We start from the raw sequence: 18,844 nt of genomic DNA, 5'->3' as shown, positions 1-18,844 counted from the left end.
TGTCGGGGTGGCCGTGTTGGCGTGCGCCCCCGCGCGCGCGTGTCTGAGTGTGTGTGTGTGTGCATGTGTGCGTGCATATGTGTGTGTATGTGTGTGTGTGTGTGCGCGCCGGCCGTCGCTCCCCCGCCCTGCCCGCCCCTCCCCGCGCCCCTCCTCCCGCCCGCGCCGCCCGCCCGCTCCCTCTCCCCGGAGTGCGCCGCTTCCAAACTTTGTCTAAACTTTCACTTTCACAGCGCGGCGGCGGCGGCGGCGGCGGCGGCGGCGGCGGCGGCGGGCGAGGGTGACCGGCCGAGCGGCGGCGGCATGGAGTAGACGCGCGGCGGCGGCTGCGGCGGCGGACGCGAGAGGCAGCGGCGAGCGCGGCGGCGGCGGCGGCCCCGGAGCCGGCGGGGCCGAGCCTGCGAGCGGCGAGCGCGGAGCGGCGCCGGGCCGAGCGCGGGGCCGCGGGCCGGGCGGGCGCAGCGCGGCGGAGGCCGGAGGAACCGAGCCAGAGCCGGAGCCCGAGCGCGGCCGCCGCCTGCCGGGCCTCCCCTCGCCGCGGCCGGCCGCCGCGCTCCCGCCCGGGCGCCCAGCTATGTACTCCCCGTACTGCCTCACCCAGGTACCGGCCGCCGCCCCCGCGCGACCCGGGAGGGGAGCGGGCGCAGGAGGCCGGCCGGCGGCGCGGGCGGGAGGGCGGAGGGGGCGCGCGGCGGCTGGGGGGAGTGAGTCCACGGGCGGCCGAGGGGTGCAAGCCGTACGGTGGGGAGTCCGGCCACGCGTGCGGGCGCCCCCGTGCGCGTGCGACCCTGGCCAGGAGGCAGACTCCTGTTGGGGGTTCCGGGGGCTGCCGGCTGCGTGCGTGGCGCTGCCCCTGTAGCGCGGAGCGGGAGTGCGTGTTTTTGTGTGTGTGTGTGTGTGTGTGTGTGTGTATGTATGTATGTGTGTGTGTGTGTGCGCGCGCGCGCTCGACTGGGGTGCAGTGGGCAGCGGGACTCCCGCCGACCTGTGGGCGGCTGTGGCGTGCACCCGGACAGCGTGGCCGCTGGCAGTGTTTGCGGGATGACAGAGTGGCAGGGGGTGGTCCCGAGGGCGCAGTGCGGGGACTGTGTCTGGCGGCGCTCCCTGGGGCGGGCGCAGCGGTTCCCGAGGGTGGCAGCGGCCGGCGTGCGTGGTGGTGGCCCCTGCGTGCCGCCGGGGTGCCCCGGGCGGGCCGAGCAGCCCGGGCGTCTCCCCAAAGTCTTTGTTCAGGCCTCACATGGGAGCGGGGCTAAGAAAATGGCGGGGCTCCCAAATTTCTGTGGGGCAGGGGAGGGGAGGGAGGGGCGGGCGGGCTGCCAGCCCTGGCCGCGCCTCTTCGCCGACCCTGGACGCCGCAGCCGCGGCGACCCCCCCCCAAAAAAAAAAAAAAAAACTTTCCTTGGCTTAAACTTTCCGGCCCCAGCCACCCCGGCTGCCGCTCGGTGGACCAGGCGGGTCTGGGGAATCCCATCCCGCTGCCCGGAGGCGGGAGGGGCTGGCGGGAGCCGCGGACACTGCCGACGGTGCTGGGGCCACGCCGCCGGGTCAGCCGCGGGCGCTATGCCGACCTTGGCGCGCTGCGAAAGCGCGTCCCGCCTCCAGCGAAGTTCCCTGCACCGCGCTCGGCAGGCGGCAAAGGCCCGGGGGATGCCTGCCTTGCCACCCCACCCTCTCCGGTGGTGGCTCCTGGCTCTGAGAGGGCGCAGAAGCTGCCCAGAGCCCCACAGCAGCCCTGGTAGCGCTGTCTGCTGGGCCACGCTATAGCTGGCATCCCAGACTCCGCAGAGGCGACACCTGGGGGCTTCCTAGCCCTGCCTGCCAGCAGGGCCTGCGTTTGTGGGGGGAGTCTCTAGGCAAGGCCTGGGTCCTAATTGTCCCCTCTGCCAGTCTGAGCCTTGCCAGCTGTGTGCCAAGTGTGCCCAGGCTGGGAGTGGGAGTCCCTGTGAATATGGCTGCTCTGTGGGTGTGGTATTGGCGAGGGGCTAGAGGGTATGTCAGGGGTGTGTGTCAGCCCCCCGCGTAACGAACAGAATGCCCACACCACACTCTCGTATCCACAGAAGCAAGTGTCTGTGTGAGTCAATCTCGGGGGTCTGCTTGTGGCCCTGTGGATCAGCCGTGGGCAGCCCTGTGTGTATGGACACGGGTATGGCCCAGGGTGAGGGTCTTCCTGTATAGGATGTGAGTATGTGTTGGTGAGGTACACATGCGCACGTATGTATCACGGTGTGCCTGCAGGTGTGAGCAGGCACTCTGGCCAGCAGTGTGGGGGACCCCCATATCTGTGCCTCTGACTGGCCAGCCACCCATCTTGGGCCCCCGCATGACGACCCTGCCCACCTAGTTGGGTCTGAGCTGTGGCTGCCTTCGGTGCCGCATTTGGCTGGCCGATGTGGCTGATATTCGGGGCCTAGTGGGACCAAAACCTCATGCGTGAGCGGCCCCTGGCCCACCCGCCGCCACCTCGGCTCCCTGGCCTACCCTCCTCCTCAGCCTGGGTGAGAACTTGGTTCTTCACATGTCACAGACCTTGGGAAAGAAAATACCAGCTGATCCACTGGTGACAAGACTAGGGAGGGGCTGGGGCAGCCCCCAGACTCAGGGTGATGGCCGGCGCTTGGCTCTCTGACACCTTCGAAGGGAGCAAGGGCTCAGCTCTGTGTCACAGGCCTGAGTATGCCAGGGCGTCGGGGGAGAGAAGAGGGCACGGACTCGCTAGATTGAGCCCCTCAGCTCTGGGCAGGAGGCTGCTGTTGGCTGGTCAGCAGGGTCCAGCCTTCCCCTCCTGACGGCCACATTTCTGGAAGCTAGTCTGTTTTTATAAATCTTTCTGCTTCCATAGTTTGCTCTGCCAGTTTCTGTCTTTTCCTCTATCTCTGTCTGCCCCTTTTCCATCCGTCTCTCTGTCCTATATCTTTGACTGTCCCTGTCTTTCCCTGTCTCTCTCTGATTCTGGTTCTGGCCCCATCTCTGCTCCCCCCCTCCCCCTGAGTCTCGGACTCTGTCTCTTCTCTGGCCTGTGTGTGTGTGTGTGTGTGTGTGTGTGTGTGTGTGTGTGTGTGTGTGTGTGTGGTGTGTCTCTCTTTCTCTCTCTCTTCTTTTTTTCAAACCAGAATTGGCTTCGATTTTAAAGTCAATAAATGATTGAGCAGGAACGAGCTTGGAGCAGCGGGGCCCTGGTGGGGAAAGGCACTGTGGGCGAGGGGGAAGGGCGGGTGTGGGGGGAAATCTCCTTCTGGAAAAAGCATCGAAATCCAGGGCGGCTGGGCGGGGTGCTTACTGGAGCTGCTTGAGCCCACTGCAGCCACGGGCCTGAGTCCTCGGTGGAGGGGAAAGGGGTGGATGGATGGCCCCGCACCCCTAACAGACAGCGGCACACAGGATGTGGACACACACATACACCACCGCTGCCGCCAAGATGAGGACATGAACGACATGTTTATGCTGATGTCCAGACACAGCAAGTTCGGCCATGGACAGACGAACTTACGGACACAGGAAACGGTGGACCTGTGTTCTCTCCCCACTGGCACACACACACAAACCCCTTGAGATGGGATATGTATACCGACATAAACGCACGGAGACACGGCGATACCGTCCAGACACATTTAAATACAGGCTGACTCAAGTGTGTGTTCACCCCCACACTTACACAGACCCAAGGGCACATACCTTTACACAGGACACAAGGCTGTTGGCTTACCTGGGTGTGTATACGGACACGCATGTTGGCCGACATTACCTGCCACATGGCCCCACGGGAGCAGCGGAACGTTCACGTACCCTTGTTTCCACGCAGCCACATACACACTCCTTGGCCAGGAGAGGAATGGACTGGGGCCTCCCTGATGCCCCCCCCAGCTCTCTCCCTGGGTCTCTCTCCCCTCTGTCCCTGTGAAGCTCTTGCTCCCTGTCCCGGCACCAGTAGGGGCCTCCTTTTTATGGCGCATTTTCTCTCTGGCTCTGGCCCTGCATGCTTCACGTCCACTGCTGGGGTGGGAGGTGTGTGTGGCCACGAGCTGGGACAGAGTAGGCCATGCCTGGGGTTAGGTTGAGCTTGGACAGACTGAGCTCAGAGCCGAGGGCCCTGCTGAGTTAACACGGGGGCAAGAGGCTCCCCTCTCTCTGGGGGCTGGAGCCAGGGGTCCTGGCCCAGCCAAGAATGTCTTGTGTGGCCTCAAGGGCTCCCAGGTGGAGCTGTGGGAGCAGAGGTTGAGGGTTAGACTTTGCAACTAAGACAGCACAGGGTTTGAGCTCCAGCTCTGCATTAAATCCTGTGACCCGAAACACAGGACTTTCTTGGTCTGTAACATGGGCAATAAAAAAAATAAATAAAAATTAAAAAACAAAATGGTCAATAATAGTACCTACCTCTCATGCTGTGATTAGGTTCAGTGTCAGGCCTGGCACACATGGCATGTGCTCGAGAAAAGGAATGACGTGTCATTTTGGTTATCATCATTAGGCCAGCCCCGGGCCCTCCCAGCTGAGGGTAGGCTGCTTCAGAGGGATGGAAGCCAGGGTCAGGCACCTCCCAACTATAGAAATCCAGATGGACTGTCTGGAGGAGGAAGCAAGAGAAGAGTTCGGGAGGAAAGAGGCCAGCTCATGGCCCAGCGGTTTTCCTTTAGGTGGGGTCCTGTAGGCCAAGGAGGGGACGGCAGGGGCGCAAGGCAGGGAGAGGTGATGATGGGGGTAGGGGAGGGGGCAGGGAGAATGCCAAGGCCTGGGCTGCCCCGTGGGGACCAGATGCCATTCTTGGGGGCTCTGGCTGCCCTGGCCCCTTTTCCTGACCTCGACCAGGCCCGCTTTGGGGCTGGGCTCTGAGGCCTTGTGCCAGAATGTGCAGGAGTGTCTGTGCACATGAGTGCCCAAATGTGAGTGGGGCGAAGAGCCTAGAGACCTGGGTGGGTCCCAGTGGTGACCTTAGGGATGTCTGCATCAGGGCATTGTCACCTGGGACCACCACGGGGACAGGATGCATGTGCGGGACCCTATGTGGGCACTTGGCAGGGTCAAGTGGGCGTTTCAGGTATGTGCAGGGGGTGGGCATGCAGCTGTGGCTGACAGTGAAATCCCCCCCCGCACTGACCACCTGCTTCCACTTCCAACCCGCTGGGAGCCTGGCCTTTTTGGTCTGCTTGGTTCCTGTCCTCTGCTCTTGAAGTGCAAGTGTGGGGTCTCACATTTTCCTCCAGCTGAACCGACGGAGGATGAGGAGGCCCGGACAACCGTGCTTCCTTCCAACGCGGCGCTGAGGTTGGGGCTCCTGTCCCTCCCAGCTGAGGTGAGAGAAAGGAGGGGGCGTCTGCGTTTTCCTACCCCCAAAACCCTGGATGTGGAGGCGAAGGGGCCAGGGGAGACATCCCTGAGCAGCTCCCCGGCTTCTCCCCGATTCGCGTGTGTGTCCGTCGGCGTGGTGAGCCTTAGAGCCACCATTTTCCCGAGGACGGCAGTGTGGCTGTGCGTGTGCGGGGGTCCCTTTCCTAATGTCCCTGTGTCTCCGGACGGTATGTCATCTGGGTGCTGCCTGGTGTCTCTGAGGGCCATTCCAAGCTCCGTCTCTGTGTATTCGGGTGACAGTGGGGTTGGTGGTGTGTGTCACCGTGTGTGTCGGGATACCTGATGCGGTCTTTGTGTCACGGTGCCGCTGTGGTATGTCACTAAACAAATCAGCGAATCCTCTGGGTGTCTGATCGTTGTGACAAGCGTTGTATCCGTGTGCCTTACCGTGCGTGGCGGCCTGTTGTGTTGACATACCTGTGTCAATGCGTGCGCCTATAGGTATCGCCCCCATGGCATTGTGTGTCCCGGGCTTGTCCCTGTGACTCTCAATGTGTGTTTCACCACATGGGCCCCTCTCCCTGGCCTCCCTTGGCCTCTTGGCACCTTGTGAAGTGCCCACCATGGCGGCCAAGCTAGTGTCTGGGAGCAGGCTGGCTTCTTCGAGGCTTCCCATGAGGTGGGGCGGCCATGGTGGCCCTGCTGTGGGCCCCACCCGTGCCCCTGGCCCGGCATGGACAGAAGCCCGTTGTGTGGCGAGGTGCGGGTGTGTGTTTGGGCCGCCCACAGGCCTCCCTCTGTCTGCCCGGCGCACATTGATCTTGGCTTCTGCCTGTGTCCGTCCTGGCCTGGCCAGCTGGGGTGTCCGGCTGTCTCTGTGGGCCAGAGCCCACCGCCCCCTACCGTACCCAGCGGCCAAGCCTGCCCCAGGTCCCACACCTCCGTGCCGCCCGCTGTCCCTCCGAGGCCCTGAGAGCGCGGATTTGGAAACTGAGGCCCCCTGCCTGCTCCCCCGCCCCCCTCTCCTTCCTCCCTCTCTCTCCCCCCTCCCGCTCCCTCGCTCCCTCTCTCTCTCTCCTCCTGCCAAACGCATCTTGGCTCCGTCTGAATATCTCTCCTCCTCGATTTTTGGCTCCAGCTCTGGGCGCGTTCACTAAAAGAAGGGCTAGCTCCCCCCTTCCCCGCCCCCCTTCCTTGCTGCCTCCCCCCCCTCTGGAGGAGCCCCTCTGAGGGCGGGAGTGGCCGCGTGCAGGGGCCTGGGCCCCCAAGCGGGCTTGGCCAAGGGGGCACAGGCCTGGTGGGCGAGGGGGCTGGGTGGACTGGGCCTGGCAGCCTGAGAGAGTGGTGGCCGGGGTGACCATGCTGCCCGGCTGGGCGGGCGGCCGGGTGGGGAGGGGTCGGGGGCACGGAGCTGGGGTGTCTGGCTTCTGGTGGGGCTGGCAGGCCTCTGTGAGGCGCAGCTGTGCCCAGAACGCCAAGCTGCGTTTGCCATCACTACCGATGTGGCTGCGCCAGCGGGGAGGGGGAGGCGGGTGGCGGGCACTGCGGCGCTCCATAGCCAATCGGAAGCTGGGGTTGCACTGGGGAGCTCTCCCCCCACTGGGCCCCACCCTGAGGGAAGCTGGGGTTGGTGTCCAGCAGTGGGTAGGGGGCAATGCCACCACCGCCGCCGAGGACCCTGCCCCCTTGGTTGAAAGCTCGGGGGCAGCCTTCCTGGCACAGATCGGGCAAGGGCGGGGGGGGGGTCTGTGCCCACCTGAATCTTCAGGAGCCTAGCTGGAGTAAGGGGCAGCTCAGAGGCGCACCCCACCCCCTCGGCCCCAGGAAGCGGCTTTCAGTCCGGGGCAGCCAGGAGCTGGGGGTGGGGGCCGAATCATCCAGGAGGGTCCGTCCAAATATCGGCTTCAGTAGAATCATCTCGGGGGTTTATTCCGGGTCCATCTCACACAAAGTCGCACACTCTCATTGGCACACACAGGCACAAAGAATCACGCTGTCACACAGGCACGGCACACCCTGGCACAGCACACAGACACAGGCGTTCCCACACAGAGGCTCGCCTTCGCACCCAGACACCTAGGGATGCCCGCCACACTGAACACAGAGGCTCGTGCTACACACGCAGGGACACACATGTGGGTGCAGACCCTGGGGCACACATGGTCATACGGTAACACACCGTGAGACACACAGCACAGACACAGGCACAGCCACCGCCCAACACACAGGAGCTCACGGCCCCACAGACACGTGGTGAGAAGCACACGGCACACGGTGACATTGTCAGACACATGGTGATACACACACACCTGGCGATGTCTGGAAGCATTTGGTTGTCACACTTGGAAGGGGGTTTGCCACTGGCACCTAGTGGGTGGAAACCAGGGAAGCTGCCCAGTACCCCACAGTGCACAGGACGGCCCCAACCGCCCATAATGATCCAGCCCCCAATGTCAGCAGTTACACACACGGGCCCAGCTAACCCCTGACGCCCACTGCGCGCGCGCGCACACACACGGACAAGAGTCCAGCTGACACAGTATCTCACAGTGTCTTGCTTACTACGACCCAGGTTTTGTCACAAATGCAGGGCCCCCCACCTCTCACACACACACACACACAAGCCCAGGTGCAGATGGTGTGGCATGTACACAATCCCATGTTGCTCCAGCACACAGGGACGAGGGTCACACCCACACACCCATTCACACCTGGGCCACACCTGGCCCTGCTTGGAAATGGCACCTGAGAGGCGAGACCTGCCCTCCTTGTACCTCCCCTCTACTTGCTGGCCCTGCTGGCTGTCTTTGAGCTGCAGATCCAACCACCCCAGCCTCTCCTGAGGGAACTGGGAGCTCTGAGTCCCTGTGCTGGTTTGTAGAGGCCTGGGGGATACTCCTGGGAGGCCACATGCCCACCCATGCCCAGGAGACCCTGGCCCTCTGGGCCTAGCGGCTAGGGGCCCCCGTCTCACAGTCTTGCTTCTGGCAGCCATGGAGACCGTCCAGGATGGAGGCGAGGCTGGCCTCTGAGACTCTTGTCCCCCGTGTGGTTGTCTCATTAATCCTCTGGCCGTTGACTCCTCATTTCTGACTCTGGAGAAGTACGACTGGTGGAATCATACAGGAAGAAAGCGTTTTGTGGGATAATAAGTGAATGAGCGTTTGTCCTAAAAATCACAGCGATGGCTAAAGTGTGCTGTGTGTTTGCTGTGTCTCGACCTGTGCTAAGTGCCTCCCTAGCTTGTCTCCCTGAATCCTTCCACGTGAGGCGGGTGTGGCAAGGGTTAGCTGTGCCCATGTGTGTGTCTGACAGTATATTAGGGCAGGGTTTCTCCACTTTGGCACTGTTGGCATTTGGGTCATTTGGACATTATTAGGGGAATGGGGCCTCTGAGCCAACTTCCTGGGTTTGAATCCTGGCTCTGCTACTCACTAGCTGTGTGACCTGGGCAAGTCGCTCAACTTCTCTGGGCCTCCGTTTCCTCTCACAGGGTTGTGGTAAGGATCAGAAAGGAGTTGGCTTATCCAGAGTCCTTTAAAACAGGGCTTGATGTGAAGTAAGTGCTTGATTTTATAGATGAAAAACTGAGACTCAGAGAAGAAGCACCCTGGGACAAGGCCAAGGGCTAGAAAGTGGTGGAGCCTGAGCCTCTTCTCTGATTGCCACCATCCTAAATCCTACTGATGGGACAAAAATGCAGCTTATTCTCTGGCCTGTACCAAATTTCGGAGTGGGCCTCTAGGCCTCCATACCCCCATTTGAAGTATGTCCCTGCTGTTGGCCCTTGAACCATCCTTACTGCTCTGACCTTCAGATCTTTTTCTGTCCAGGACTCAGAATGAGAGTGGATGGTTATCTCATCCCCTCTGCACACCCACTGGCCAGGCTTGCCCTCACCTTCCTGGCAGGGCCCAACACCCTCTCCCACACATTGCTGGGCACCTAGCCGAAGCCCTCGTGCTGGGGGTGCAGCCAGGGACCTGTGCATTCCTTCCACAAATATTTGTTAAGCACCTCCTGGGTGCCAGGCCCTGTTCTAGGCCCTGGGGGCTCGGCGAGGAGTAAAATCAGTGGGGGTGCCAGCCCCGGTGAGAGGGTAGACCGTGAACCCGATAAACGAGGGAGGGTCCAGCACTTGAGACAGCGATAGGTGTTATGGGGAAAAGAGAACAACAGTAGGGTCCTCGGAAGTGCTGGGCAGCTGTGGTTTTAGCAGAGGTGGTCTGGGAGGCCTCGTGGCTCGGTGTTGGGTGTTGACTTTCAACTCTTGCTCTGCCACAGCTCAAGTGCGGCCTCCCAGGCCCTTTGCCCTCTGCAAGGGGGCGGTGCAGAGGTCAGGGGTGCGTGACTTAGCATGCTTGCCCCCACCGTCTGCCCGGAACGCACAGCCTGTTGTCGCTGCTGTCTGAGGTCATCCATTATCCGTACTTGTGGATACACCGTAGGCCGCCCGCCTAAGACCTGGGGACAAGATGGCCGGCGCCTCTTCTCTACAGAAACTGGGCGTCAATGGGCACCGGGCACTCTCGACTGTGCCGCTCTGAGCTGGGGGGTGGGGCTGGGGCAGCTGGTGGCCCGGAGTGGCACTTCCACCTGGGCCCCTCAATTTAGCTCCCTTGGGGCGGGTCCAGTTTATTTTTACCCCAGCCTGTCACCCTGGCAGTGCCAGGCCGTGCCATCTTTGTAGGGTCTTGGGGACCTGCCCAGGGCTTGAGGGGACCTGGCTTTGTCTGCCGGACCCCCGATTCCCAACTAGGTCCCCATCTCCCTCCACCCCCAGAACTCCAGGTGTGAGGGCTCTGGGCTGGGGCTAGTGGGGTAGGCACTGCTGGCTGGCAACTATCGTGCCCAGCCTGGTGGCATTTGGTTTGGCACCCTGCCTGCCCCCCACCCCCACCCCATGCCTGGGCAGAGCCGAGCGGCTGCTGCTGCCAGTCTCCATCTTGAAGCTTGGAGTGGGGGTGGGGGAACGCTGGGCACCTCCCGGCCCCCTGCCCGCCCCGTGCCACCTGGGACTTGTCCCCCATGCCTACTCCTTGGAAGGGCCCGGGCTGCTTTTCCCGCTGCCCCTTTGCATCCTGGAGCTCGGCGAGGATGCCCGCCTGGCTTCCATCTTCCCTGCTCGCTTCCTCGCTCTCTCGCCTGCTTCCCTGTAATGGCTCACCATTTTTGGCATCTCCTCCCCCTCCCCCTCCCATAGGCGCCAACCTCACTTCCAAACCCGCCATTGCTGGCTCTCTGGCCTCTGCTGCCTGGGGCTGGGACCCTGGAAGAGAGAGTTTGGGGGGCCGAGCATATGGGCATGAGGGGGGCTTTCTGGGTGCTTGTGTGAGTGTGTGTCTGGAGGGGGAAACATGCTTCGAGCCAGCTCGTGCAACCAGCCTCGAGGTTGGCAGAGCTGGGCTGCAGGAAGGGGGTGGCGGAGAAGTGCAGACTCTCCCATTTCTGACCGGCCCCGGGGCTTCGTGTCAGCCTCTGGGCCACTGGGAGACCAGGTGGGCATTTCTGTGCAAGCCGGGGGTCTGGACTGGGAAAAGCAAGGCTTCATTTGTAGGGTGCTCCAACCCTTCCTCCCCCAAGTCACCCCCGTCCCCAGGACTTCAAGTTTTCTGTTCCCCCCGTCCAGAGCCAGGGGTGGGGGAATCAAGCCCCACGTTGGGCACTCGTGCCCCCAGAGGGACAAGGGACTTCGGAGGAACCGGTTTACTGCCCCCCCCCCAACCCCAGCTCGCTGCCCGCCTCTCTCGGCACTAAACAAAGTTTGCTAAGTAACTTCAAATGTTATTTGAGGACGGCCTGGCCTCAGCCCAAGGCGGCCCTGTGGAAACTTGTTTTTCGCTGCCGAGGCTGCAAGTATCAAAGACACACTTTCGGGGGGGTGGGGTGGGGGTGGGGGGGTGCTTCGACGCTTCTCCCCTCTCTCTGGCAGGGGCTGGCCCTGAATGGACACATAGACACACAGAGGCCCGCACCGGCAGAGGGACACACACATCATGCCGTAGCTTGCGACACCAGACACATGACAGGCAAGGACCATAGCGCTCACTGATAACACACACAACACACACATACTGACACACCCAGGGGGGAGGGGAGGGTTTGGAGTGTGCTGCCCCCAGCCCACAGGCCCTGGGGTTTTTCCAGCTGGTGAGGTTTTTCCACACTGGGAGAGTGCATGGCCACGAAGCCTGGAGTCCTGCATTCTCAGGTCTCGTGGGCGTGAGTGGGTGCTCAGATGGGTCCCTTCCCCTTTCTCAGCCTCAGTTTCTCCAACTGTAGAAGGAGGCGCTGGGCCCAGAGGGTGTGAGAAGCAGAATCCCACACTGATGAGAAGAGTGCCTGGGTTGGAATCATTGAAGGGAGGAGTGAGTCCCTAATAGCGGGGTCTGAGCATGAGGCGTGGGCTACGAGCAGTGCTCTTAGGTGTCATCTGGCATTTCTGCAAACCTGATGGGTGTCCACCCTGACTGGAGACCCCGACCTCAAGCAACTCTAGGTTTGCCAGTTCCCAGGGAGGTCTCTGTTTTTCTCCCCGCTCCCTCCATTTCTCTCCTGGCTTTTCTTGATCTTTCCCTAAATCCCTCCTTCTCTGGGTCTCCACCAGCCCTGCCCAGGCCTGGAGCTCAGGGAAATCGTGGGAAACAGGCTTGGGGTGTGTTTTTCCTCACCGAAGCCAGACAGGCCTGGGGTCCTCCATGCCCTGAGGTCCCTGATGAGCCTCCTGGAGTTCCCCAAACTCAGGCAAGAAGCTGGGGGGTGGGCATCTGAGCTGACACAATGTGGGAGGGGGAAGATCCTTCACAGGGTCCCTCTGAACCATCCCCTCCTGAGGTTTGTAAGCAGATGGGATCCCGCTGGACAATAGAAAGCCCAAGGCTGGACAGGACACCGGACTGACCCGCCCCCAGGCCCTGAGCGCCTCCCCATCTCACTGTCAGCCAGACCCTCACTGAGATAGGTTTATGGGGGTCCCCTGGTCCCAGCCCCACACACCGCTTCATCTCCACTCACAGTCGGTACCCGCAACACCCCGCCACCCGCAGTCTGTCGCGCAGTGACAGCCTGTCACAGGCACCGCCGCACACCGGCACAATCTGTCGTCCACGCACAGTCTCACACACAACCTGTCACACACACGCACACACACACAGCGGCACAGTCACACACACAGCCAGCCTCACGCGATCACACCAAGCGTCACAGCTTGTCACAGCCATAGACTCCTCACAATAAAAATAACAGCTACCAACTCCCGAGCAATTATGCCTGGGCAGTGGGTGGGCGGGTGCACGTGACCTCCTGTAACCCTCTCAGCATAAGGCAGGTATGAGTAACCTGTTTTACAGATGAGGAAACAGGCCGGAAGGTCACGTGCCAAGGTCATGAGGCTAGAAGTGGGGTGGCAGGAATTACTCAGCCAGGCCCCCAGGGGCAAGCGACATTTAAACAGATCTCACTGCTTTTCAACCCACTCCTATCCATCTGAGACTCCCCCTTCTGCCCCCCCCCACCATGGGAGTTCCCTTCCCATTCCCCAGATGGGAAAAACTGAGGTTCTAAGCAGCCCAGCCAGGAAACAGGGGAAGGGGCCTCCTGGCCCCTTGCGTAAGAGGGCTCACACTGTCTGCCTTCACCTGAGGAAGTGTGAGCCATGCCCTCCAGCCCAAATGTTATTTTGCTCCTTTTGGACCGCGGTGGCTGCAGCCTGCGGTTCTGCTGGATTCCATATGTAGGAGCCTTTGGCTGGGGCCAGGGTTCTGAAAGACAGAGAAGTCCTGGGTCTTCAAAACCTCTGTCTCCATCCACAGTTGGGGGTGGGAGTGGCAAGCCGTAGGCTGCCAGGCAAGTCCCTCGGCCCAAGCCATGCCCGGGAGATTCGGGCTGCCCTGTACCCCTACTCCCCAGGGCCCTCCGCATTCCAGGGCGCTTCCTCCTCCTCTGCAGCTCGCTTTCCCCTTCTTTGTTCCACCACCCCCACCCCACCCCCGCCCCGCTCCCCGGGGCTTCCCCCATTAGCGCTGCCACGGCCAAAACCAACACCGCTCCAACGACATCCCGCTGAGACCCGCCGGGCGGCGGCGGGCCCTGCCCCCTGGCCCGCTCAGGGGCCAAATCCTGGCTCGGCGTGGCGGCGACGGCGGCCCCGGCGCACGTGGCTACCCTTAGGGCAAGCACATGCGCACACCCCGGCGCATCGGCCCCGACGGGGCACCCGGGCGGGCGCAATCCCAGGTCCAAAGCCCCAGCGGACACTCGGCCGCGCGCACGCACTGCACGTAAGCACGCTCCTGCACAGGGGCTCAGACCCCGGTCGCCAGCGTGCCCTAGCCAGGCGACCCCGACCGGGATCCCAGGCACCGCCAGCTTATACGCATACACGGGCCTCATGCCCCAATGGGACTGCTGGAAGCACACCCCCACATAAATAATACCCTTTCCCAACCTCAGATGGGGTCGCGGCGCGCGCGCGCGCGCACACACACACACACACACACACACACACAAAACACACACACTCATGCGCTCTTGCTTGCATCCTCACCGAGGTTCTGAGCGCTGGTACTGCCCTGCGTCCCCACGGGGGTCCCGGGCTTAGGTGAGCCTGCAGGAACTGCCGGTGCCCACGCACGTGGCTCCAGGCCCACGCAGGCACACACCTCCCCAGTCTGCACACGCGTGTATTTCACGTGAGCTGCACACCTGCCAGGCGGCCCAGGGCACCTGGCTGCAAAACCGCATTCAGGTTTTGGGGGAGGGGACTGGGAATCGGAGGCCTAATTCCCACCGCCCCCATCTCTCTTAGACCACCCGCCTCCCCAAATGTCCCTGGGGCGCAGGTGAGACGCCCCAGAACTGTTGCCCAGTGGCGCCCCTGCATGTGCTATATTTATATTGGAAATGTGTACCTTTATATATATTTCTTATATGTAAGAACCTCCCCCCATTCCCGCTCCACGTTTATACTTGGGTTTTACCATCCCTATTCGGCTTCTTCCCAAACCTGCAAAAAACCCCATTTCTCCAAGCAGGGACGTGGGGCGAGGCAGGAGCAGCCTCCCCCCTTCCCACTGTGGCCGCCCCTCGTTCTTAAAGGCTAGGGACCCCCTTCCCACGAAAGGCCGAGCTACATCACCGAATTCCCAAGCCCTCCCCGAAACACAATCGCGGGGGTGGGTGCTGGTGGCGAGACATTGCTTTTTGGTGTGTTTGCTGTTGCTGCTTAAATTAATCCTGAGTGACGGCCTGCAATTCCTCTCCACAAAGAGGCCATTTAATGCCCCCCCCCCACTTCTCAGGCGAAACTTCCATTTGTCCCCCAGAGTCCAGCTTGGCAGCTCAGGCCGCGCGCTACCAGCCCTCCTGGACCTTCCCTCAGGTGCGCCCGGGGCTTGGAGGCGGGTTCCCTGTGAGCACCGTGGACCTCAGGAGCGAGTGTGGGTGGGTTTTGGAGGGATGGGAGATGTCTTAAAATAGAAGCGCCTCGCTGAACGGAGGTGGGGGGAGGGCGTCCCAAGACTCCCTAGACGGCCCCACTGCCCAAGCAAAGCGCTCCGGATGCCCCCGCCCGCCGAAGAAAGATCAACTTCCGTGCCTTCTCCAGAACGCCCCGAGGGGAGGATCCAGACCGTCCCCCACGTCGCCCTGAAGCCCCCCAGTCCGCGTGTGTTTGTGGAAATTCCGGCAGAGCCGTGCAGCGGGTGCCCGGTGCCCGTGTGCTAGCCCCAGCGTATGCCCCTCGCCAGGCTCCCGCCTCCTGCGACACCTTTCATTGTCACCTCCCGGGTATTCTTTAAGTGCGTGACATTTCCCCGACCCGCTGCAATTGGCTCACGCTTGGCTTGGGGGGCAACATAGGTGGGTGAGGGTCGTGGCGAGGCCTCCCCTGGGCTCAGGCAAGGGGAGGGCCGGGTGTTTTCCACGCGCGGAACTTGGGTGATGACTGTCGTTGTCACTTGCAACGCGCACCACAGGGTAGAAGGGGACGGCATAGCCCTCCAAGGTGCGGACGGCCGGCACCCGAGGGCGTTTGAGGGCCAGCGCTTAAAGTCGGGCGTGCGCGTGCGCCGAGGCGAAAAGGCGGGAAGTGGTGCGTTGAAGCCCCGGATGTGGAAAGCGCCTGTGGCACAAGGTTGTGTCGCTCGGCAGGCGGAACGGCTCCAGGCTTTGAATGAGGACTGAGGACCACTGCCCCCGCGGGCAGGTGAGGGGAAACCGGGAATGGGTGTGAAGGAGCAGCGGCGACAGGCGAGGCCTAGGGCCGTTTGCGTTCGCAGCCAGAAGCACCAGAATGATGCCAACTAGACCCCGAGGGGGTCTGTGGCGGCCTTTCGGACCCCGCACTGCGCAGGCGCGGCTCCCTCTAGCCCCGTTGCGGCCCAACCCCTCCCCGCGACCCCGCAGAAAGTAACCCGGTGCGGCCGTCGAGGGCCGGCCTGGTTCGCGTTCTGGGACATTCGCCATTTGCAGCACCAGAGGCCTGCGCCAGAAGGGGCTCAAATGGCGGCGTTTTGGCCTCGAGGCGGGTTCGGTCCCTTCACCAGGCGCGCGACGTGAGGTTCCGGGCCGCCGTTTCCTCATTGTCCCTCCTCCTGTGCCATCTTGATACCCGACAGGGGATAACGAGAGGGCTTTGGGGAGAATGCGATGTTAATGATTCCTGTTCTTTGGCTGCTCGAGGGACTTTTTGAGCTTAACTGCCCCAGAATCTTGAGGGCAACTTTGGGGCGTCCTTACGGAGAGAATCCATCGTACGCGTCTCAGCCTCCAGACCCCTAGCCTCGGAAGAGCCTCCCCATTTCTCCCCAAGTCGCCTCTTTTTTTGTGTGCGAATAAGGGCGGGGAGATTTACCAGGGGAGCATTTTGTTTGTTTCAAGGGTTGGCTGGGTTTGGGGGCGTTTGGCCTCCAGCGAGCACAGGGAAGAAATGTGACTAAGTGTTAGAAAATGCGCTTTCCCTTTCCCTCTTTTCCGCCCTCAGGCCGCGGGAGTTGCGCAGCTTCTAAGAACCTTTATAAAAAATTTCCCCCTCAGATATCCTCTGATCGACACCGCCTTCCCTCGGCGCTGACTTCTTGAATTTGGGGCGCTAAGGCCTCTCCACCCATTGCTTCCAGCCATTTTGCAGCACTTCTGGGCAGGCCGGGGGAGAGGATGGAAAAGTGGAAAAAGAACGTGTGCGCCGAGTGGATCCGACTTAACCTGTTCGAGAGGGAAGCTAGTGTCCGGAAGGCGTCCCCCCCAGTCTACCCCCGGAGCTCGAGCAGCCCCCGGGCGTACAGAGAAAGCACTCAGGGGCCTCCCGATCTGCCCCTCGGAAGCCAGTCATAAACCCGACTTCTCATCGCCCGAATTACTTAAGGGCGCTTTGATGGTGTTAGGTCCTTTTCCTTTTCCACGTGCGGATGACTCAGCCCGCTCCAGCTGCGACTGGGGAGGTGACCCGGGGCAGCGGTTGACACGGCGCTCGGCACCCTCGATGGGATGGGAGGCGCCCCATCCCAGTCGCATCCACTCCCCTCAGGCTCCCAGACCACATTTAGCTCCCCTTTTCCCCCCCCCCTTTATTTTTCGGGTCATCTTTTTCCTCTTCTTTAAAAAAATTATTTAAAAAATTGTAAGGAGTTTTTGTACTTTTTTTTTTTCTTAACGTGAGACAGAGGCTGTTTAATGGAAACAGGCATTTAAAAAAAGAGAAAGGAAGAAATACATGTCGGCTGTCCGTGGAGCTCGAGCCTCGCCTGCTTGGCGACTGAGCTTTTGGTCGCCGGTTCCCTGGTAGAACCGGCATGGGGCACCTGGGATCTCTGCCCGTGAAAAGGCGCTATAGAAATACGAGGAATTATTATGATTTTAATAAAATTGTGTCTCATTTAGGAGCGCGCTTCTGCACTGCCTCTGTCGTCGGAGCCCGGGTTTGCCACCGCAAAGTCTGTAATCAGAGAAAAATACCAGCTTTGTTGAGGGTTAGAATATATCATTGGCTAATGTGTGCGGGTTTTTTTTTAATAATGCTAAGCATTGGAATAATTAAAGAGTGAGAAATAATTCGTCTCTCCTCTCCCCTCGGTATTGTCTTATTTAAGGGTGGAAAGCGCACTTTTAGGCAAAGCTAGTTAGTTTTAATGCGGGCTTTATTTCTCAATCGCCTTCCCTCCGCTCCGGTTTGATTCGCAAATCCCCAAACTGGCACAAGCCGGGAAACTTGCCGCGGCGGCCGTTCTTCTCCCGGAGTTGGAGGCTCGCTTTCCTTTTTTCCCCCCTCTTTCAGAGACAACCCTCTCTTCTTCCCTCCCCTGCCTCTGGGCCCTGACCCACTGCCTGGTTTTCGCTAGAGCGATTTAAAAAAGAAAGAAAGGAAGGAAGAAAGGAGCCGGGCTCTGGTACCCCCGTGCCAGCCGAGGGCGCGTTTCCCTGGCGGCCGGCTGGTGGGAGAGTCAAACCCGGTGGCTGGCGGGTGTGGGGTCTCAGATGCACAGTCTCGCCGCCTACCCTGCACGCCCCCCCGCCAAAAAAAAGGATCAAGTAATCCAGTATTTCTAAAGATTGAAGCCTCAGAGAGCTCAGATCCCTTGTCATATTTTAAATTAAGCCGAACAGTTCTTTCTTCCCAGCCTCATATGCAATAGGAAGAGAAAATTCGGTCCTCGAGAGCCTGCCCTGGCAGCCCCGTGCCCTTGGTAGGGGAGAGAGCTGTCTACTCGGGCTGGGGCTGGCATCCAGCCCCAGGATGGTGCCACTACCCACAGGGCCTAGATTTGGGGCAGGAGAGCAGGGTCCAGGGCCAGTGGTGGGCACAGCCTAGGGAGATGTAGGAACAGAAGAAGAAACATTTCATCAGGGCTGCAGAGGTTTGCTCCAGGCTGGTGGGAGGCTGAGCCACTGTCCTGGTCATTCCCCCAGGTGTGGGGTGGACGGGCTTGAAGGGAAAAGAGGCCTTGGTGGTGCTTGGGGAAGACGCAGCTCCCGTGAGAAAAGAAAGGGGAAAGAGGGCAAGAAATTGGGGGTAGGGGCTTGTGCCCCAGGCACCAGTGGCTGTGCAGTGGCTTCGCATTGCAAAGGGAGTTATTTATTTGCTTCAGGTGTTCTTAATTAAAAGGGTTCCTGTTTTATTTACCTTGTTATTCGGTGCTTAGACTTTTCAGCGATCCCTTGCATTTTTTTTTTTTTTTACATAAGCAGAAACTTTTTTCTCCCCTTGGAAAGATATTGTGGGAGGTATTTTGCCTTCAGTGCTTTCTCTTTCCTGCTTTTTTTAAAATTTAATTTTAAAATTTTAAAGTAAATTTAGTGCGAGTGAAAGTGAGGGGGGAGCCAGCTGGGGCTGGAGCCAGGGAAAGAGGGAGGCAGATGCAGCAGAGTTGGGCCTCCCTTCCCGCGGCAGCTCCACCCCAGGACCCCCTCACTCTCTAGGCCCCCTTCTGCCACTGCTACTCCCTTCCTCTCCCTGCAAGGCTCTTTTGGACAGGGACGAGGGGAGCCTGTCCTGTTGCGTGCTCATTCACTCTTCAGGAACCCCTGCCTCTGCAGAGCCACTTTTCCCTCATGACCACCTAAT

General features: G+C 60.7%; 1 protein-coding gene across 1 annotated transcript in view; it reads left to right on the top strand.

The window, feature by feature from the left end:
• Window positions 1-269: 269 nt before the first annotated feature.
• Window positions 270-18,844, top strand: part of NFIX (nuclear factor I X) — a 96,218-nt gene continuing 77,643 nt past the window's right edge. The window contains 1 exon segment of the mRNA XM_082834916.1: window positions 270-601. Coding sequence (XP_082691042.1) covers window positions 575-601 — 27 coding nt within the window. The 5' untranslated portion in view covers window positions 270-574.

This window comes from Leucopleurus acutus (genome assembly GCF_964270905.1).
Source record: "Leucopleurus acutus genome assembly, chromosome: 3".
In the NCBI taxonomy this organism is placed as follows: Eukaryota; Metazoa; Chordata; class Mammalia; order Artiodactyla; family Delphinidae; genus Leucopleurus; species Leucopleurus acutus.
Note: the sequence above shows the minus strand (reverse complement) of the source record. Positions and strands in the feature narration are given on the sequence as shown.